General features: G+C 55.4%; 4 protein-coding genes across 4 annotated transcripts; 3 read left to right on the top strand and 1 right to left on the bottom strand.

Annotated features, from left to right (window-relative positions):
- Nucleotides 1-868: 868 nt before the first annotated feature.
- Nucleotides 869-2351, top strand: GLOTRDRAFT_35238 (uncharacterized protein; the record flags this gene model as incomplete). The annotated part of the gene is made up of 6 exons (XM_007863624.1): nucleotides 869-1253; nucleotides 1309-1674; nucleotides 1725-1838; nucleotides 1889-1988; nucleotides 2038-2109; nucleotides 2162-2351. 6 exons carry the CDS (start codon nucleotides 869-871, stop codon nucleotides 2349-2351), a joined length of 1227 nt encoding a protein of 408 aa, XP_007861815.1.
- Nucleotides 2323-4622, bottom strand: GLOTRDRAFT_71289 (uncharacterized protein). Its single transcript, XM_007864394.1, has 9 exons — nucleotides 4422-4622; nucleotides 4186-4370; nucleotides 4001-4134; nucleotides 3639-3944; nucleotides 3489-3583; nucleotides 3408-3436; nucleotides 3196-3349; nucleotides 3002-3140; nucleotides 2323-2943 (listed from the first exon to the last, which is right to left on the bottom strand). Exons 1-9 carry the CDS (start codon nucleotides 4582-4584, stop codon nucleotides 2688-2690), a joined length of 1461 nt encoding a protein of 486 aa, XP_007862585.1. The 5' UTR covers nucleotides 4585-4622; the 3' UTR covers nucleotides 2323-2687.
- A 4542-nt stretch (nucleotides 4623-9164) lies between these two features.
- GLOTRDRAFT_136480 (uncharacterized protein) lies at nucleotides 9165-11628 on the top strand (the record flags this gene model as incomplete). Its single annotated transcript, XM_007864393.1, has 3 exons — nucleotides 9165-9263; nucleotides 9363-10878; nucleotides 10932-11628. 3 exons carry the CDS (start codon nucleotides 9165-9167, stop codon nucleotides 11255-11257), a joined length of 1941 nt encoding a protein of 646 aa, XP_007862584.1. The 3' UTR covers nucleotides 11258-11628.
- A 1848-nt stretch (nucleotides 11629-13476) lies between these two features.
- GLOTRDRAFT_136479 (uncharacterized protein) lies at nucleotides 13477-20996 on the top strand (the record flags this gene model as incomplete). The annotated part of the gene is made up of 23 exons (XM_007864392.1): nucleotides 13477-13552; nucleotides 13630-14026; nucleotides 14087-14214; nucleotides 14273-14819; nucleotides 14869-14964; nucleotides 15018-15698; nucleotides 15761-16304; nucleotides 16354-16766; nucleotides 16817-16987; nucleotides 17047-17307; nucleotides 17359-17435; nucleotides 17488-17789; nucleotides 17844-18001; nucleotides 18055-18118; nucleotides 18168-18385; nucleotides 18439-18626; nucleotides 18686-18740; nucleotides 18800-19035; nucleotides 19085-19272; nucleotides 19331-20108; nucleotides 20160-20316; nucleotides 20375-20735; nucleotides 20791-20996. Exons 1-23 carry the CDS (start codon nucleotides 13488-13490, stop codon nucleotides 20994-20996), a joined length of 6291 nt encoding a protein of 2096 aa, XP_007862583.1. The 5' UTR covers nucleotides 13477-13487.
- Nucleotides 20997-21016: the final 20 nt, after the last annotated feature.

Raw genomic sequence — 21016 nt, 5'->3', positions numbered from 1 at the left:
TGGGTCCTGTGGGTGCGCTTTGGGTTGACGCTTAGGCGTTACACTTTGCGCTTTGGCAGACGCTTCGACCGACGTTGTGGCAGTCAAGCGCAGACGGACCGTGGGGAACGCGAAATTACCGCGTATGGGCAACGCGCCACTGGGAAAGCAGCAAATATTACCGCACAAGGAGAAAGCCGACGCTTTATGCGCTTGGACGTGTCCAAGTAAGGCAAACACGTTTTGATGTCGCGACTTCTTCAGAGGAGGCTTCCCAGATTACTATACATAGTAATTTTCCTAGTGAAGCAGCAGCTTCCGGCCACCCAGAGGGAGATCGCCAAAGTACACGTCCAGATTCGTACTATGGCACTGGAACTTGACAACACGGGCCGAAAACGAGAGTTCACGAGGTTCAGGCTGGACGAACGCCTCCATTAATATTGGCATCTATTAGGATTGGTTGGTGACCACCTTGTCGTTCAAGCATTGAAGGCGGAACGTCGGTGGCATAGGTAAGGATGTCCGTTAGATATGACCTGCTAACGGAATATTTCTAGTAGTCCGGCTGGCACATGGAAGGGGCATTTTTGAGCGGATAATAGGAGCCCCCTTGACAACGAAGAAGAGGAGGTAAGGCTCGGAGCTGCATGGGCCCGCCAGATACGATAATGCACAGATCCTTAGTTAGAGTATGAGACGTCGCAGCGACTCCCAGCGATACGAGGGTATCGATATCGAGGATGAGGCACAGCGCGTCGCAGCAGCCCGTGGCCGTCGGACCGGTGGCGTAGCACGCTTGCAGTCAGAGTACGGTAGTAACTTGACTCGCTACCTCCTTTTCAACAAGGGGACGGTGCCTTCTCAGATCGTCTCCCACCTGAGTATAATGCCTAATTCTACGGAAGAACTCATTTTCGAAGTGCACGAAGTTTATGCCTCGCTGAACTTCAAGCCCCCGCCCACACAATTCACCATTCTGGCTGCATTCGTCCTGACCAGTGGTCTCCTCTCGTCACCCTTCCGGAAAGTGATATCCATTGGTACTGGGTCGAAATGTCTTCCCGCCACAAAGCTGCCGGAAAGGGGGGACGCACTGCACGATAGCCATGCTGAAGTCCTCGCCCGGAGAGGCGCGGTCAGATGGTTCCTCGAAGAAATACAGAGAAGCACAGGTTGTTCTAGTCCGTGGATACACAAACACCCAGCTGCACAAGAAAAATATTCCCTTCGAGAGGGCATCGAAGTGACTATGTACGTTTCGACGGTCCCATGTGAGGAACATCAGCCAGGACATGTCTCTTCTTTCCCTGAAGAATGCATATGAAGGTGGGGACGCCTCAACGCGCTATCTGGCATCCTTCCAAGACCCTGCGATGGCAGGTCTGAAAGACTCGACCGTCTGGCCAACACTACCGGCTACTGTAGCTTCGAGGGGCCGGGACAACTACTCTCTCTACGGAGTCCTACGCACCAAGCCGGGGCGCGCGGATTCGCCACCGACTCTGTGCATGTCTTGCAGCGACAAGGTCGCGCGATGGAATGTCCTCGGGATCCAAGGCGCCCTCATGGCCGATCTCATGAGGCCCGTGTATATCAATCGCATCCTGATTGGCGAAGTACCATCTGAAATGCACGAGATAGTCCAGGCGGATTGTGAAAGGGCTTTCTACGGAAGGCTCGACAGCCTAGAAGGTGACGCCACTTATGTCTCTGCATTATCGTGATACGAGAGTGTGTCCCAGATATGCCTGCTTCCTATGCATTGCATAGACCTTCGGTGGTCTTCACCGATAGACCTTTCATCCACTCCCGTTTATCTTTGATTTCGGCAGGGACTCCAAGTTCATGTAACGAATGTAGGTGCCATTGCTCTCCAGAATACTATCATGTCTTACCCATATCTTAGCATTATGTTGGATAGCAGACTCCTCACAACCCAAAGAGGTACTGATCAACGGCTTGAGGAGGGGTGTGCCTCCCAAGCATCGTTACAAGGAGAAATACAGGTAAGCCTCCGTGTCGACCAAAGATTTCACGTTTATCGGTACAGGGTAGGCCGTTACTCTCCAAGATATCCCTCTTCAACGTTTACCTTCAAACGCGACAGAAAGCGGGCCTCCCGACGACGTAAGCACATCCCCATGGTAGCTACACGCCAAACTAACTCACCCTAACCCAGGCCATATCCAACCTATTTCGCTGTCAAGCGAGCGGTGACGGAATATCAAGCCGCAAAGGACAGATTGTTGGGAAAGGGAGCACCCTTCGAAGGATGGGTAAGCAGTGGCGAATTCTGGGAAAGCTTCGACTCAAGCGGCGAGATCACACGTCCAATTGACGACGGAAGCTATGGAGGCACGGTATCATGAGTCTGGAATCGAATACAGAGATACAAGTAGTCGTCATAATACATGCGTACTTAAGATATCTATCTACTAGGTCAGGCAACGGGCCTCGTCGTAAAATCCACCTTTGAGAGCTAGTACCACAAACCGCGATAAAATAACATAGGGATGTGCGTCTGGCCGTGTATGATGGGAATATAAGACAGATAGAATATACTTACGTGATATGCGGAGTCATATAGCCGAGGAGACAGACAACAAACGAGAAACAGGGTAAACAAGCTGAGAACGGGGTCGTAAACAAGTCGTGACACAGGGAATACAGTCTTCTTCGGCATGCGGTGGGTTTGGGTCATCCATTCATCGGTCCTTCTTTTTCTCCTGGACCATAACGCCGTCGTGTAAATCGGGCGTAGACTGCGACTCGCCGTTGCCGTTCAGGCCAACTCCGATTAGGGTGGACGTAACGGGGGTCATCTCCCGAGGACGAAGCTTCGGTGAGCTAGCTTCGGATTCAAGGTCGTCATGGTCCAGCCCATTCGTAGGACTTGATCGACCCGATCGACTCTGAGCCTCTGCAAGCTCTTTCCTGAGGGCTTCGAGTTCACGTTCGAATCTGCGGGGGTAAAGGCCGACGTGAGATATGGCAGAGCACACTGAGGATCAATACGTACTTGCGACCGAATACCTCAATGTAGAATCCTCCACCATTCCACACACTGACTGCAAAGATGAACAACAGGAAGATATTGCTCCACCTTGGGCTATCATATAGCAGGAATACGGCAGGGAGCTCGGTTAAGACGGCATACACTACGCACAGGTCTCAGATGAAGATCAATCCGTACAAAGTGGCGCCCGCACTTACCCAGCTGACCAAACATGAACGCAGCCTCCCGATACTGCGGCTGTATTTTCGAGAGTGCGCGTCCAATGACGCCTCGCTTGTCGTTCAGGAGGAAGGAGAAAGAAGTCGTGCGTTGACCAGATTCGATCTTCTTTCTACGGTCAATCAGGACAAACTAGGAGAAATAAAAGATTTATTTGAAACCTTGGACAGGTGGTCAGATAACCGCGTACCTTCCAATATAGCAGTTGCCAGATGACATCTGATAAGTATGAGCAATGATGCTTTTCATATGAGCAAACTGCTGTACTCACAGATTAAGCCACTGAGGAAAAGAGCTTTGGCAGGTTGCAGATGTGGCAGCTCTTTGAGAGCTGGGAATCGCGCTTCGGCATTCGGATAGAAATGTCTGCAGAAGAGGCGAGTCAGGCAGGCGTAGAGCCGGAGAAAACATAGTAGCTCACCGAATGACAGTAAATGTGAAAGGCGCATAGATATGTATAAAAAGTGACGTGACTTTGTCGGAGTCGTGGAACACAAGACTATTCCTCCAAGTGATTACTGCACTGGCCAGGGAGCCGTGGCTGAGGCAATAACAAGCCGTAAACAACGATGGACTTGATGGGAACACCCAAATGTAGAGGAAGTTGAGGATAGTCGAATAGTAACAAAGGTCGAAGAGGAAGTAATGCCACGCGCGTTTCTTGTACCTGTAGGCACGTAAAGGAAGCAGATAGAGGGCTTGCAGTGTATAGGATATATGGACCCATCTGTATGATATTCAGACACGCAGTACAGAGCGCGTCAGATGACAAGGAACACTTACTCGGGTGCCATCCCATACAACAATGCCGACGCAAGAAGGGAATGCACGCCAAAGAAGAACGATATCTTCTCCCGCGTCCGGACCACTTTGGCAGATTGCCAAGCAGCTGCCAGAGACGTCATACGCGTCTGAATCTATGGCAACATGTTAAAAAATATACAGCATGATACCAGACTGCCACACACCTTGAGCTTGAACTTGCCTACTTCCCGCTCAAAGTCCTTAGACAACGCGTCACCAGAAGGAGACCTAATCTTGAAGTCTCCAAGTCGGAACGCCTCCTCCGCCTTCATCTTCAGTTTGTCGGTCTGTTTCGATAGCCTCCGCTGCAATAAGTCGATTCGGGAGTCGAAGAATGTCTCCATAGTATCTTCACTCGGCTAAGTAACATCATCCGAAACAAACGAACCGTCATACTCACCTAGCAGAGTAAATGCACTAGCCCAATCCGACGCCTCATCGCGAACAAAGCGCTCGAAAGGTAAGGAGAAGAATCCCATTCCACTGCTCGGCGTATCGGTTCGCGAAAGTGGCGGAGGGCTCGGTGGCCGCGAATTCGCATCGTCCGGCGCGTCAATCGCCATTGTAGGGTGCGCAAAGCGTTCTCGACAAAGGAAAAGCGCAGTTCAGCCAGCCACGTCGCAGGATTTGCAGGATGCCAGCAGGTCGGAGAGTGCAAGGCCAATCTGGAATGTGGGGATCGCAACGAGTCTCGTGGCTTACGTCATCGCGCTGCGACTATGAAAACACGTGCGTAACGCGGCCATTGTGCCCAGAATGATCGTTCTCTGCTCGGAGTCTCGGACAGCACTGGCACACAGGCTTGTCATGGTGTACCCTGCAGCGCCGCAGTGTTGTCTAAAGCCTCGACGTTACGCGCTGATGCAAGAGATGCACCAGTCTAACCGGTCAACCAAACCCTATCAGTACTTAAGAAGAGACAAGCGGAACGAGGCGAAAAGGTAGTTCATAAGTAGGACAAACTAGTACGGGTGGCGCCGACTTGCAGTGAACTTCTGCGATGATATATTCCTGGGGCCTTCTAGAGGTCATTGTGGATGGCTTATATTTACTGGGATCTACTCGATATGCTGCAGAATGTTGAAGAAAACGGCGATGTGCATGTACAAGAAGACCGAAGCCGTTCCGTCAGGTCCATGATCCCTTTCCAGGCTGTCGCGACATGCGAGTTAAATAATACAGCGCACTTACGATGAAGAGGTGCGTGGACCTCGACCATGTTTTTCTCTGTCTACTGACTGTCTTATTCATAGTACTAAGGGGCGGCGAACATGGACGGTGAATATATACTCAGCGTAGTGACGACGCCATACGCTTACCGGTATGTAAGATCTGCTATAAACGGGGCATGCGCTCTCGGGAAACTACAAATAGAGACTTTAAATCTACGGTAGCCCCACCTGACATCTTGGGCTTTTACAGGGATACCTCCGACGGCACCCCTTCACATTGAGTGCATTGGTCGTACAATGTATGCAATGCGAAGGACATTTGCTGGAAAATATGACCGGAACGGAGAGACAGCAGGGCTTAAGCTTGTCTCGCGGACAGGATCTGACCACACTCCTAGTAACGTGGTGGACGATTCTACTGTAATCATTGCGGGATGGTATACTGGCAAGTTTTTCTTCGTCGATCACTCTATGCTGGTCAAAGTGTTCATCGCCGTCTTTCTTGATGTGAGGAAACAAGCTTAAGGGGTTCCGGTGAACGCCGCGATATTCTACACAAAAAATGTACGAGAGACGTTGGATCCATAGATCACATGAAAAGGGGCACTCTCTTGCCCACAGTGAAAACGACAGCTGATTATTCCTCTCTATCCCGTAGTTCATATTATGTCGAAGAACTTCCACAGGTTAGATTGAAACTCCGGGCATTCACACATAACCCATGCCAGCATCCGAAGTCGACAACTCCCTTCCCACTCGCCTACAAGCCGGACGCTCCGCGCTAGCATGCCTTACTGTACACGATCGTTCCATCGCACCCACTTCCCGAATCTCGAACCTACCGAAGTCCAGTCCGACGACATGCGTGTCATAACATATACATAACATCCGCCGGCCCTGCGCAGCGTACCTCCGCTCGCGCTTCTCCATCCAGACCCGGTTCGCGACAGATCTCATAATTCCACGCTCAATACATTCCCCCAATCTGCCCTCCACGGGGCAATCATGGGGTCGCGCTATACATACGGCACCTCCGGTCCCCCAGCGCGGGCAGGCCCAGGTGCGTGTATAAGCTGCGAACTCTATCTACGTCCGGAAGGAAGCCGAGAGCGAACAGCAAACAGCCGAGTGCTTCTTTGCGTGGGTGCATCAGTCCGAGTGAGCGGGATAGCCATCTATGCATCGCTGGTGGCGTGGAGCGTGGCTTTTCATATCACACTGCGAGGGACCTGAGTGGGAACCAGTCAGAGGGTAATACACCCTGTGCGTGCTGCGTCCCAGGCTGTCCTCTTCGTATGACCAGTCGCCGCGGCAGCACCGAGAATCCTGGCCGGCGCTCGCAGCGACCGCGTCCAGCTTGCCTCTGCTCGCAGATGACAGAGGATATAGGGCAAATAAATACGCAATACACCTTCACCGCGTAGTGTAGTGGTCACGGCGGTACCGCCCTAACCCCTTTCTTGGTCCCCGTGCCACCTTGATATTTTGGACGACATAGTAGGGACAAAGAGGTATCAGTGCGAACAGCACCATTGGTCGGCCGTCGCGTTCATCAGCGGCAGATGGGTAGGCGGCCAAGCAACACCCGCCGCTCGATACACCCCAGGTGCGCGTCGGGCTGGCTCGACCGGCGGACGAGTCGGCCACGGGTCGCGCCGCTACGCAAAGACTTGGAATGTATGTATGCGCCCCGCAGCGCTCGCGCTACCCAACTACACGATATGGTGCGGCACCGTAGCGCAAAGTTAGGTGTCCAGAGACCCAGAGGACTCGGAGCGGGGGTTTGACCTGTGTGCACGTCGGCGCGTACCCGCGTGAGGGGTGAGCAGGACGGGCAGGCACGTGGGGAGCAGAGTCGAGCGCTTGCGAACTTTAGGACTCGGAGGGCACGCTTGCCGGGCAGCCAGTCAGTGCCATTTGTACTGTCCAGAGCCGAGAGATGTGCATGATCGATGACCATCGATAGCGCTCGGAGACGAGGACCGAGATTGACGTGACGAGAGCCTGCGTCGTGTCCTGGGCCGACGATGGACGGGGTCCATCATTTATACCGTTACGTCGAGACGCCGAAGATGACCACGCTGGGACGATAAGTGAGCTGATCGCTGCACAGGAAGATGAACGAAGAGTGGCAGTCTTCTCGTACTTCCAAACCGACTGCGGTGCCTGGTCTGGACGGCGGGAGAAGACTGGGTCAGTGTACATACGCTGGCAGTGCAGTGGTCTGTAAAGATAGCCCGGCCCTACCTCCGGGATGACTGGCGCCCAGCCCATACAAGCAATGACAGCTGGCCCTTGGTGCCATCGAGCAAGAGAATCCGCGCGGGCTTTGAGCGCAGGTTGGTCGATCCCAGCAGACGCGTGTTGTGGGGGAGTTGAGACCTATGTATATCAGATATATGAAGCGATACCCGAACCCGTACGTTCCACCGAAGAGCGAGTCGAGAAATGCAATCCGACGTTTGAACCGTGCGCCGTCATCTGCACACAACGAGGCGCTCCCCTTCGATTCCCGTACCAGCCCGCCAGCCTGTGCCTGTCGAGACAGGAAAGATCTGTCCATGCCTTTCGCACTTTGCGTAGGAGCGCAGTGCGCTTCGAACGAAGACGCCGCCCGGCTTCGGGGATTAGAGAGAGTTCTCGGCTGGTTTCGAGATTCGAGCAGCAAGGCAGGTCAGCAGGTCGATGGAATATGCCAATGGGTTAACATGGGTGTCCGGTACGAGGTATGGGCCGGCTGATTTGGAGGCGATACCGCAGGACACAGCTGCACCTTCGACCTGCCTGCTCGAACCGGTCAGGGATCTGGAGCGCGAGCTTCGAAGCGATCTCGGGAGGAGCTGGAGAGAGAAGGAGGACGGGGAATGCCAAACCTCCCGCCAACGGATTGTCGAATAGGACTGCGCAGCGCCCCAAAGATCTGGAGAACATCAGCTCCGAGTGCACGTTCTGCGAGTGTTCTCTCTTCACCGAAGATGTGCGTGGAAGGAAGGGTCCCTAGGAAGCGCTACCACGCGTCATGTCCGGAGATTCGATGAGCATCCAGGTGGCGGTTGTATGAGTGTCTTCGTACGCGAGACGAGTCAGCAGACAATATCGACGAAGGACGCATTTTGGCAGAGGCGAGGGTACCACAGGCCCCGCGGTCTGGATATGCAATTGGATGCAATCTATACTGTGCCTGTGGACATCTGCGCACTCGTGTAGGTAGCACATCCCGAATCCCGAATGATAATCACCGGAGCACGTCCCGAGATCCAGTAAGCTTTCGGAATCAGAGAATCGCTATGTGATCTTGATGCCTGTAAAAGGAGGACCATGGCAGATCGACCGCGGTACGACTTTCCGCTGTTGAACGCCGAACGGTCATGTTTTTAACAGCGGGAAATAGTGACGGTGAATTAGAGAATAGACAGGCAGTACATAGCCACCGGGCGTATGACCGACCTCGCAGATTAGAGTGGAAGCTAAAACGCCAGCGACCCCCGTTCACGCCAGAGCCACGTTTTCTGCATCGCATGCTCTAGGCCGGGCGAGGAAGAGAAGGGAGGTGGTTAATGTCGGGTTCGGCACGCGAGCCTATTCGCCTGATTCGCTATGAGGTAGTGATGATGAGAATGGAAGAACCGGGGTGCGGCGCGGATGGACGTACGAGGGTTAATCGGAGGAATGTAGTGGGGATTGAGGAGGAAGGCTAGAGAGAGTTTGGGCGTGCAGGATTGGTAATTGGGCAGCGGGATGAAGGGTGATAATCAGGAAACGTATTAGAACACGCAGGGGAGACTACCCATGTATGGCATTGCTACGCAGACATGGACTACGTCTGTATTGGCCCGGATGAGGCTAAATATAGGAAGCCACGCCGGCAGGGATGAATTCGATCCGCGACTCTGAAGGCCCAGACAAGTGGAGCAGCTGAGGGCGAGGGCGGATGGGATGCAGCATGCAGGAGGACTCGAACTGTGAGGAAGATGCAAGGCGGCGTCATCCGCAATGATGGCGGGCCGACGCTGCCCGACGCTGGTTCACAACCGTTCGCCGTCGTGACAAAGGCTGGGGACGACTGCAACGTGTGTGGTCGAAGCCGGCGGCTGTGGAGCGGGCTGACAGGGCCCAGGCACTGATGGGACGGCGGTTGAAACTCCGCGGGTATATAAGATGTACGTCAGAGTTCGTCATTGGACGCCGCGACTGCTCGCCCCTCGCCGTCGTCATTCTTCCCGCAACGACCTGACGCAAAGCAGACACTGACAACATCCAGCGCAAAGGCTATGTCCTCGCCCGTCCAAGCATCCCCTCCGCTCCGCCCCACCTCTGCTTCCCCCGAGGACAAGAAGGACTTTAATCCAAAGCCCCCCGTCCGCCCCCCTCCCCGCCCGCGCGCCTTCGATCTTGAGCCAAACCCCTTCGAACAGTCCTTTTCCGCCTCCTCCCACCACTCGACCACCTCCATCCGCTCCGATCTCTCCCGCGCCCGCGACTCTCTTGGGCCCCCCACCGACTCGTCCACCGCCGACGACCGCAACGCCAGTGCCAACCCCGACCGCCCCAGCTCCAGCGCGGACAATGCCGCCAGCAACGCCGGCGAAAAAGCCACGACCCCGCCCAAGCCCGTCCTCCCGCCCCTAGCCGCCATCTCCTCGCCCTCCGACCCGTCCTCCTACTCCTGGTACTCGTCCAGCTTCTCAAACTCCCTCCGCTCCGGTCCCCTGTCCCCCGCCATGCTCGCCGGCCCGCAGACCAACCCCCCCAACACCACCGCACCCGCCTTTGACCCCGCCTCCTTCCGCACCGGCCTCACCCCTCGCACCGGCCTCACCCCCCGCACCGGCCTCACCCCCGCCGGCACCGGCCTCACTCCGCTCATGGCCGGCCCCGTCAGCTTCCCCCCGCCCAGCCCCGGCACCGCCGCCTTCCTCGCCATGATGGGCGGCGGTGGAGCCCCCGGTGGCGGCGTCGCTCCCCCGGGTCCCACGATCACGCCCAACACCCTCACTGCCATCACCGGCGCCCTCGGCCCCACCAACGGCTCCCAGAACGGCGCTGCCCCCAGCTCCAACCCCTCCGCCAGCCCTACGCAGACTCATACGTCACCGACCTCTGCTCATAATCCCCATCCACTGTCGATCAGCCACATTCCGCAGCAGTACACGATGCAGCATATCCCGTCCCATCAACAGGCCGCACAGCAGCAGCAGCAACAACAACAGCAGCAGGGCGGCGATTATGCCAATTCCGCCGTGAATGCTGCCAATACCGCCGCGAATGGACTCTTCCTCCTCAGCCAGGCGCATCAGGAGCTGACTAAGCGCGAGGAGATGCAGCGGCAGCAAGAGGGCACGCCCGTCAACGGCAAGCGCGGGACAAAGAGAAAATCGTACGACGCGGGCTCCCATCAACAGGGCTCGCCCACGCCCACGCCGCAGCAGCCCCAGCAGCAATCGCAACAGCACAAAGCCCAGACGAAGCGCACGCGGAGCAACACCGGCGCGAGCGGCCGGAGTAAGAGCAACCGCGCGGAGAGTGTGGGGACCGACTTTGACGAGGACGACGAGGACGATGAGATGGGCGGGTCGCAGCAGGGCCAGAATGGGCAGAGCGGTGGGGGGCAGAACGGACGTGGGCAAAAGGTGCCCATGACCGAGGAGGAGAAGCGGCGGAACTTCCTCGAGCGCAACCGGCAAGGTACGTATCTCCCTTCCCCTCCCCCTCCGTCTCGACTCACCACCATCATGCAGCCGCGCTGAAATGCCGCCAGCGCAAGAAAGCGTGGCTCGCGCAGCTGCAGGCAAAGGTCGAGTTCCTCTCGAACGAGAACGAGCGGCTGACGAGCGCGCTGGTGAGCAGCCGCGAGGAGATCGCGCGCCTGAGCGCGCTCGTGGGCGCCGCGGGCGTCGCGCCCGTCGTCATCGGCGCGAACCCGCAGATGGCGGCGCAGCAGCCGGTCAGCGTGAACGTGAGCCTGCCGGGGCACGCGCATGCGCATGCGCATGGGATGCAGAGGATGAGTGTGAGCCCGCCCGGGACCGCGGGGGGGATGCATGGGAAGGGGTATGGGTATTAGGGGGGGTTGTTGCGATGGGTGTGGGTATACGTGATTTGTGATGGAGGGGACGCGCCCGGCGGAGGGATGCCCTTGCGACATATACACGGGCTGGGATCCCTCGGGCGGGGTATGCATACATATCCCTGCCCGCCGGCGATGAGACGGGGTGGCCCGGGGGTTATGGACTATGGTAAAATGTAAGGTATTGAGCAGATGTGTCACTAGGTCCGCTGTGTTGTGCTGCATAGTCTGAGTCTCAGTCTCGGTTTTTGATTTGTTGATTATGAGTCTACTTGGTGGTATTTTATGCAGTGGGATAAGTAGGTTATGATATGTGAATGAATGAATGAATATGAATATCGATCGTACGTGCAGGCGCGGAGGGGAGGGTGACGGAAGGTGGGGGTGAGAGTAGGAGATGAGGAGCAAACTGAGCGCTGTGCGACAGTGAAGCTGTAGCTGCCTCGAATAGCGAGGCCGGCGCGGGCGAGGTTAACGTCATGGTCAGGAGAGACAGGGATTCGGCGAGTTCGTTCGGTATAGAGGATGGATGGGGCGTGCCTAGGTGGCAGAGACCGTAGGTTGAGCAATTTGAAAATTTAAGGGGACGGGACGCGGCGTCTCTCTCAGGCTCGTGTTGAGCGCACATAAGTACAGTATGTACTTATGCGCGGGACCGGCTCTGGGAGTGCGAGATGATGCGGGACTCGGGCGAAGAAGAAGCCCCCGCCTGAGGCTTCACGCTGGACGCCGGGCGACGACGGACACCGAGCGCTGGGTAGCCAAGGTAGTACGAGTCGCGTCGACTTCCTTCGGCCACGGTGGACGTGACTGGGCTGGGGTGAGTCGGTGCAGCGACACCTGAAAGCCAAGCCGGGGTGGGAGCTGTGAGGAGATGGGGGCCGAGGCGAAGATTAGATGACGCTAGAGTGGCGGCCTCGGGAAGCCTCGGCTTGAGGCGTCACGCTGGTCGAGAGGATTACCACCGGGACGCCGAGCGGTGTAGAAGGTGTGGTTGGGGGATATCGATAGGCAGCAAGATGCCTTGATTAGTTATGCCGAGCTCCGTGGTGTAGCCCGGCTAGTACGCGACTCGCGTTAACGAATACCTCAGCCCACACAAGCGGCGGTGAACGGCGAATAGAGCCTGCGACTTGTCGCTCTTCGAAGTTTGATGAGACGTACCTAGGAAACGTAGATGGGACGTGACGTCGGGACCCTGAACGCAAAACTGGGTAACATGGGTACCTGGAGCTCACTATAATGGGAGGCTCGAGCGGCCGAGACAAAGATTAGACGGCGCGCTAGAGTGACGGCCCTGTAGATATCCAGTAGCCACTGGCTGGGGGTCCTGGAAATCTGCAGGGCCGTCACGGGGACGCAGAGGGATGGCCAGTGGTGAGAAGAGGACCTGGCCTAGGGCGATGAGCTTGATGACTGGATTTCCTTCGTGAGCTGGGATGGGCTTGAGCAGGGCCGGCCTGGAAGCGCAAGGTAGGCGCTCTCGTCGAGGCCCTGGGTGGCACAGGGTCTCGCGTCAGAGCAAGCCCGTAAGCCCGGGGCACAAAATGGAGTGGATAGAGGGTAGAGCCTAGCACTGTTCGTTGCACAGACACGTCTCAAGATAGTAGCAGGGCCGACAGTGTGGAGAGGAACGTCGGAGGGTGACGGAATTGAACACTGTGGATAGCGTTGAGAAAACAGACGGCGTGTATTCACAGAAGGGTTGGCTTGAATTCGGGTAAACCGATACCAGCAATGGCCGCGTTGGGAGAGATCCATATCGTTCTTTCTGGCGGTTGACTTCTAAGTTGTTGATTGAGGGAAGAGGCGGTCAGAATCTTTTCCAGTTAACTTGCTCACGGGTCTCAGAAATATGTGAGGTAGCCCTCAGCTTGTAGGTCACGGTGCTGGCACGCTTGAGGGAGAGAGGACGGGCTGGTTTGATATCGTTATGTCTTTTGTTATATAGTCGTTCAAGGCAGGAAAAAAGTGCTGCAGATAGCAAAGAGACAATGAGACTCGGAGACTGTGTTGCTATGAATCCGTGGATTTCGATGAACACAGGTCGGAGGGAGGGAGACGTTCGACTTTTCCAGCCACCGACCGCCAACGCGGGCTAGAGACGCGCGTGGGTAACACGTGAGTGGACTTGCCTAATTCGATCACAACACCGTCCAACAAAGCGAGACGCCACACGTTCCTCCACCCTGCTTTCTACTTTCTGCGCGACGACAGACAGCTGGTGATGGATGTGGTCACCGGCATCCGAGACAACCTGAAGAACTGGCGGACGGGCGGCGAAGCAGAATGGTGGGTACCCGACGTTCTTGGGCTGCAGTCGACGGTATTGACCCGCTGGCGATTTCGCCACCCGTCGCTCCTTCCAGTCGCAATACCCTCATTCACCCGCACAGTACCCCGACGGACCCGAGCTCTGCGGACCTACTTCTGACGGCGTACCACACACTCGTCAGCGCGACGCTCCCAAGCTTTTCGCCGCAGCCCGCGCTGACCCCGGGGGAGCTCGCGGCATTTGTGGAGGGCCTGCTGCAGAGCCTGCCGTCGTCTTCGAGCTCGTCAGAGAAGAGCGCACAGGCGGTAACGTTTGGAGAGCTGCTGGTTGATTTGCTTTGGACGGTCGACGCGGCGTGGAACGAGATTTCGCCTGAGAAGGACGAGAAGAGGAAGAAGGAGGAGGGCCAGGAGAAAGATGAGAACCAGGAACGGGAGGAGAGCCTGAGAAAGGATAGGGAGGCGCTTGCTGAGCTTGTCAAGGAGTTTTTGGTGCGTGTTTCTTGAATAGTGGTGACACGGGGATGTTGATCCAGGAGCGTGCCGGGGTAGGCTCGAGGCATCATCGACCCTCACTTGTGCAGAGAGAGATTGGATTCCAACACTCTTGAGAGAGCCGGTCTTGTCGTGAGCAAGGCTACCTTTAACACGAAGGAAGTCCGGGTGCGAACGGGGCTGTTGTATGTATCCTACCACTGTCTAGCTTCCTACATCTTCACGCGTCGGTTTCTCGCACAGCTACAAGCAGAACAAGTTCAACCTTCTCCGCGAGCAATCCGAAGGCTATAGCAAGCTGACCACGGAGCTCACCAGCAGTATCGGCCCTGCGCACTCACCCGCCACTGGCCGTCCCGTCGAGTCCTGGCAGGAGATCGCCGCTCGTGCACAACCCGTGTGGGAGCACGTTGTGAGTCTCATAGGTTACTTCGACCTTGACCCAAACCGCGCCCTGGATATCATCCTCGACGTGTTCTCGGTGCATATCGAGACGCATTACAGTTTCTTCTTGACTCTTTTGTCATTCTCTGCCTGGTCATGCGTAGAATGCAAGCCTCGGGAGGAGGATGCGAAGATGGACACAGATGGGGGTGACGGCGGTGGGCAGGAGGGGGCAAAGAAGGAGGAACCGGCGGAATCCGAATTCAAAGGCAAGTCGCTCGACGAGGTGCTAATGATCGCGGAGTCGAAGACACAGCCCATATTCGAACCCACCGCGGCTGCGAGTAGGCGGTCGAAATCGCGAGTGATGGCTCAGGTTTTGGGTTTCAAGTTTCGTTACTACCGAGTAGGTATGCCCTCCCTCTGCCCTATTCTCGGACTGACATTGTGTGAAGTCCCCCGGTGCTGAGGAACCTAAACGAAATCTCTACCTCATGGCTGCACTTCTCATTCGCGAAGGATTCATCACACTAGAGGAGTTGTATCCCCACGTACGCATTGCATATTCTGTCGAGAGGTTATTCTAACTCTCTGTCCATCACAGATTTGTCCTGAAAAGGAGGAAGAGGATGATATGGACAAGGCCTACAAGGAGTATCTCGCGTCTATTAACTCGAGGATAGACGCGGCGAAGCTCAGCCAGCTTGCTTTGGCGGCTCCCTTAGAGTCAAGCAACACGCCTTCGTCGAGCAAACCTCGTCCGGCGGCTCCCGCTGAGGCCAAAAAGGCTCCTGAGCCGAAATCGACGGCGGAGCAGAAAGCCCGACTTCTCGAAGCTCTTTTGGCTGTGGGAGCCCTCCGGCCTGCTCTCTCAATATTGTCCTCATATCCTTGGCTGGTGGACGCGCACACTGAGATCGCCGATCTCTTGATTCGTGTGCTCACGGAGAGCATCGAACCACTCCACAAGTCAATATCGAGGCAGCTGAACCCGAGCTTCCGTCAGTCTAGTATGCGGTATTCAAAAGAGGCAGGTCGAGTCGTACAACCTCCTCCTCGCACATTCAAGATCACCTTGTGGGCGCCTACACCCCCTCCCACCTATCAAACTGAGTTTGTATACTTCTTCCCGTATTGGACGGAGAGAGTCCCCGTCGCTCAAACCTTGGAAGACTTGGCTGATGTCGTGGAACCCTTGCTGGCGTTCGTTCGCGTTCACGTATCGCGTGATGCATCGTTTATGACCAAGATCGTACGCTTGGGTCGGCACCACATAGCAACCACGGTGAATACAACTGTTACTATGGGGCGGAATTTTGCAGCGTCTTACTCGAGATACCATGGCAGGTGGAAGTCGACCCGACGACGAAGAAGCCTATTGGCCAGCCGGACGGGGAACATCCCATTGTGAAGTTCTGGTTTAAGATTGCAAGACTCTACGTGCTGCCTGCATTGCCCCTTGTGCGCGGAAACGCAGTATTAGCCGTGGATGTTTGGACCCTCCTCAGGAACTTTGAAACGACGATGCGATGGCAGCTTTATGGGGAGTGGCGGACGAAGACATACGGATCACACCCAGAACTCCGGGTCCGTCGGGTCCAAGCAGATCGAGAGTCAAAAGCCATCCTACGTCGCCTTTCCCACAACACTATCGACACTTTGTCCGGGAATGTCGCCAAACTTGCACACTCTAATCCGTGCATTTTCTTTGCAAATGCTGTCAATCAGATCATGGCGTACGAAAATCTGGCGAACGTTGTTATTCAGGTGTTGCGATATGTGACCAATTTGGGCTTTGATGTCCTAGTATTCTTGATCCTGGATGCTTTTGCGAATCCCAACAAAGCTAGGGTCAAAGATGACGGAGTCAACACAGCCGATTGGTTGACAAGTACGTATTTCCCGTACATTGCTCTGTCCGCAATATAACCTGTCCCCAGGCCTCGCATCTTTTACAGGGATGCTTTTCCGTCGGTACAGCGCAGACCTGACTTCTCTGCTCAAGTATATCGTGAACCAGCTTTTCAATGGTGAGGTGACGGATACCATCGTCCTCCGGGAGTTGATATGGAGAATGGCTGGCATCGAGCCGTTGCCTAATTTGAATGAATCGCAAATAATCGCCATGGCCGGAGGACCGCTCCTTCGCATTGAAGCTGTAGCATCGACCACAAGAGGTGCTCGCCAGGATCCAGGAGACGCTGCGCTCAAAGGTCCTGTCAGGCTTGCAAGGGCCTTGCTGGACTCGGGTTTGGCTTTGCCGCTACTCATCCAAGTTGCGCAACTGCGACAGTCCTGCGTGTTCACTGGCAAAGACACGCACCTCAAGGCACTTGCGGGACTATTTGATGCGGTTAGTTGTTAGCGCTTCCCTACCGTTGTTTCCTAAAAATCTTCCTCTAGACGCATGGGGTGTTCCTGCAATACTTGGAACTCCTTTCGTCGCCGTCGGTGATCGAAGCCCATGAGTACGAGAAACTCATACCGGCACTCGCGGAACTTGCTCAGACATATGGCATTCGCGTTCCTGTCTGCATGCAGATCATTCGTCCTATCTTGCATAAGAAATTGCTAGTGCGTTGAACTTAACTGTATTGTTACCACCGGAGATCAACCAAGCATGACTGATACAGGCTGCTGCACTGGAGATGCAAGAGAAGGAGCAAGAGAAGGAACGACTGGCTAGTGAAGAGCAGGAAAGACGCCTGAAGGCTGCGCTCACTGCAAAACGTGAACCTACCTCTGCTACATCCAGGGTTGCTTCCCCTGCCGTTGGGGAAACAGCTGCGTCAGTGGACTCTCCGGAAGATGGGAAGCCCTCTGTCTCTGCTTCCAAATCTGACGATGCCACAATGGAGAATATGGATGTCGCGCCTGGGATGACTACTAATGAGGTATGAGCTCTTGCCCTTATACGGGTGCTTTGACTCAGAGTGGAATGTCAGCCCTGGATCCCCGAATTGCGCCTTCTTTTTGATGACGTTAGGAAGGTTCTCCCTAGGGAGGCAAGCCAGGTTATTGGGTACGTAGGCACACTCTATGATCTCGTACCAACACATTCATGTCTTTGTTAGTCCGGCGTTCTACCTCACGTTCTGGCAACTTTCTACGTATGACCTGTCCCCGCCAGGGATTAGATACGAGGAGGAAGTCAATACATTGAGATCGCTCGCGCGGCAGGAGGAAAATAAACAAAATGCCGCTCAACGGTCCTCAGACAAGGCAAGGAGGTCAATGCAAGGGTTACACAAGTCGAAGCATGAGCGTTACAACGACTTCGCTAACAAGTTGACTCAAGAATTGAAGGAGCAGACGGCTTCACGAGCGTTCACGCTCAAACGCCTTGCACGAGAAAAACAATATTGGTTCGCCCACAGTCCGTGAAACCTTTCCTGATCTGTTGGGAAACATACTCTAAAGTATTGAGCAGGTCGAACGGCTGGTGCCCTTGCTGCCGCATTCATCGAGTACTGTTTGTTGCCGAGGTGTCTCCTATCCCCGATGGACGCCGACTACTCTGCACAAATTATCAAGGTCATTCATAACATGGGCACGCCAGGATTTTCTACGCTCATGGTTTACGACAAGGTCAGTGGCGCATTTGTACCATGACTCAACCAAAGCATTGATCGCCGTCCCAGCTGCTTGGAGATCACGTTGGGGCAGTGCTTTTCTCGTGTAGCGAATATGAGGCAAGAAACTACGGTAAGGTTACCTGATATGGTGCATCCCAAGTCTAACATGTATATCGTAGGGCGGTTTCTGCTGGGACTCTTGACGGACACTTTGAAGTGGTATCAGGACGAGCAGTTGTTCAATCAGGAAAATCGTAGCAAAGCGGGCGGCAAGACAGTCTTACTCCCCGGCATGCAATACCGCTGGTCATATAAGGCCACTATCTCCCAAGACGATCTTATGAAATTCCCGGACTGGCAAAAGGTGGTGAAGAAATGGCATAGAAAGATAGGGAATGTAAGTTTCCACCTTTCGTGAGCATCGTTCCAAGCTCATTTATTTAACTCCAGTCGCTTCGCGCTTGTATTAAGACGGGCGAATTTATGCACGTATACAATGCTATCGTTGTACTGAAGGAGCTATTGCCTGTATTCCCTCTCGCTGCTGTAGTGCCGACGGCAGGACATGAGCTTGACAAGTGCATGCGAGAGTTCCTACAGAAGGAGGAGCGGGGTGACCTCAAGATTCTTGGACGGGCGTACGTACAATTTCGACGATTGTTGACATTCGCTTTTGCCGAAACTGAAGAGATTATAGGTACCACGCGAGTCTGCAAAAACGAGAGTCGTTATGGGCTGTACCGGAGCTTAAGGTACGCTGGTTGTCACGACAAGTCGTCATGCTTGCTAAATCACGCATACCTGTGTTTAGGACGCCCAGTCCACTTCGGCTTTGGCAAGACCTCCCGTCTCACAGACCGACCACACAAGGACGACTGGTCCACCCAATGGGGCCGAGGCCGGTGCGTCCAATGCCCGTGCTGGGGCACCACAGACAACAGCTCCTATTGCGCCACGCGCACAACTCGCGGGAGTAAATGGGGTGACGCATGGACCGGGAGATAAGTCAAACGCTGGATCGGGCTCTACCAGGAGTGCATTAGACAGGTATGCTCCAGGGGTCAGTGGTGAAATCCAGGCTAATGTTATGCCTTAGCATCCCGCGGCCTGAGGTCGTTAAGCGAATTCGGCCAGAATCCAGAAATGGGGATACCGCGTCTGCCCCTGATCGCCCCTCGTCTCTGCCAAATAAGTTAGAAGCTATGGATGTCGACTCCTCTCCTGGACGTGCAGACAATGTCCCCTCCGGGCCGAAACCCTCCGACGCTCCACCTCAGGCGTTCGGTGATGGTGGTCGAACAACAGGTGTGGTCTCTCCCTTACGCAAAGATGTGTCGCAAAGAGACATATCGCGACCCGCCACCCCTTCTAACACAGGGTCTCCTCATCCTCATGCAAATCGAGACAGGCCTTATGAAAACGGCGCTCATGTTGAAGCGCAACCCGTTATGCCTCCTCCGTCTGTGCCAAGTCAGACCGTTTCAGCTCAGGAACTCCGTGAGACGGCACGACAAACCATTGCACCAAGGTCTGCTGCTGAGAAGGACGACGAGGCGGTGCCACCCCAGGGTTCTCGACGGCGGCCGTCGTCGCCCCCAACTCGACCTGGTACTCGGCCACCGAGCGTCGAGAGTCGCGGAAGTGGGGGTCGGCCTCGGTCAGAGACGGGGAGGACGGATGACAGGAGATCCGAGAGGGATGCTCGGCGGGACGCCCGGGAGCCGGCGCCCTCAGATCGTCGTGACTCTCGAGATCGCAGTGCGCGAGACCGAGATGCCGACCGCGAAAGAGATAAAGACCGGGGTCGTGACAGGCATGGTGAGAGAGACAGAGATCATGGCCGTGATCGAGAACGGGAGCGTGATAAGGAACGCGACCGCGATAGAGATCGCGGCGAGCGCGACAGGGACAGAGACCGGGACAGAGACCGAGAAAGGGATCGTCACCGAAGGGATTACAAAGATCGGGAACGCGATTCTAGGAAAGACCGTGGACCCTCGAGTGCTCTTGGTTCCGTTGGCTTTGATGATCATGGGTTACCCCAGAGGCCAGATCCGTCAAGACATCGTCCTGCAGGCCATGATGATCCTAGTAGAAGGAGGCGCCTTGACGAAGATGACGTGCGTTACTTGTGAACCTGCAAAGAGTCTTTTGCTAACCGTTTTATTTAGTCCGACCGAGGCCCCAAGCGAGCGTCGCGAAGGGAAGGGCGTGACACCCATCGCGACGACCGAGCACGGCGTCCATCTGACAAGGATGGTCATGATCGAGCAAGAGACTCTGATAGGCGTAGAAAAGATCGCGACGGCCTCGACAGTGACAACCGAAGTGCACCGGTGGGTTAATTCCATAAACAGCGCAGTCGCATTTTTATAACGCTTTTTAGGCCATTGACAAGCGGGTGCCGGAAGGCCCCTCGACAAAGGCGTTACCCCCGACTACTCCCTCAGCTCCGCGAGCCATGGCTTCTGCTGATATATCCCGGAGCAGCAAGTCGGATCCCTTGCGAGAGAGGGATAGGAGACCCTCCAGGGATTCAGGTCCGCATCTCTCTCAGGGCACACCCCCTGCTGGCCGTCCTCCAGAGCCTGTTGGGGGTAGCTTGCGAGCCAGGATAAGTGACAAGGAAGGCTCGCGATCAAGCGGTCAATCCTCGGAACTCCCTTACCGGGTTGAGACGGACAGGACGCGTGCTGATAGTACAAGAGACAACGACCGTGATGCCGGCAGGAAGAGGACCCTTTCTGGTGAGTTGATGTGAATCAATGGGTCGTGTAAAGAATCCTGAACGCCCCTTTCCAGAGCGTGAAAGGGAAGGTAATGAGGCGCCTGTTAGTGGTCCACCAGAGCAGCAGGGGCAACCTCCCAAGCGACCTCGCGTTGTGCAAATTAATCGCAACCGTTACGGACAATCCACTCAGTCAAGTTCTGCCTCAGCATTGGCTCGGAAGGGACTACCTATAGATCCTGCCCGAACGGACAAACCCAGAGGTGGAAGGGACGATTAAATGCCCTGTCTATTCGTGTG

The sequence above is a fragment of the Gloeophyllum trabeum genome, assembly GCF_000344685.1.
Source record: "Gloeophyllum trabeum ATCC 11539 unplaced genomic scaffold GLOTRscaffold_00002, whole genome shotgun sequence".
NCBI classification, from domain to species: domain Eukaryota; kingdom Fungi; phylum Basidiomycota; class Agaricomycetes; order Gloeophyllales; family Gloeophyllaceae; genus Gloeophyllum; species Gloeophyllum trabeum.
The sequence above is the reverse complement of the archived record's forward strand: the minus strand, read 5'-3'. Positions and strand labels throughout refer to the sequence as shown.

What these genes read in the sequence shown, in the direction of transcription:
- GLOTRDRAFT_71289 (XM_007864394.1), bottom strand. Translation starts at nt 4,584, where the DNA reads ATGGCGATTGACGCGCCGGACGATGCGAATTCGCGGCCACCGAGCCCT. An exon ending in GGCAACTGCTATATTGGAAG is followed by an intron (nt 3,350 to 3,407) that starts GTACGCGGTTAT and finishes TATTTCTCCTAG; the next exon opens with TTTGTCCTGATTGACCGTAG. An exon ending in GTTCATGTTTGGTCAGCTGG is followed by an intron (nt 3,141 to 3,195) that starts GTAAGTGCGGGC and finishes ACCTGTGCGTAG; the next exon opens with TGTATGCCGTCTTAACCGAG.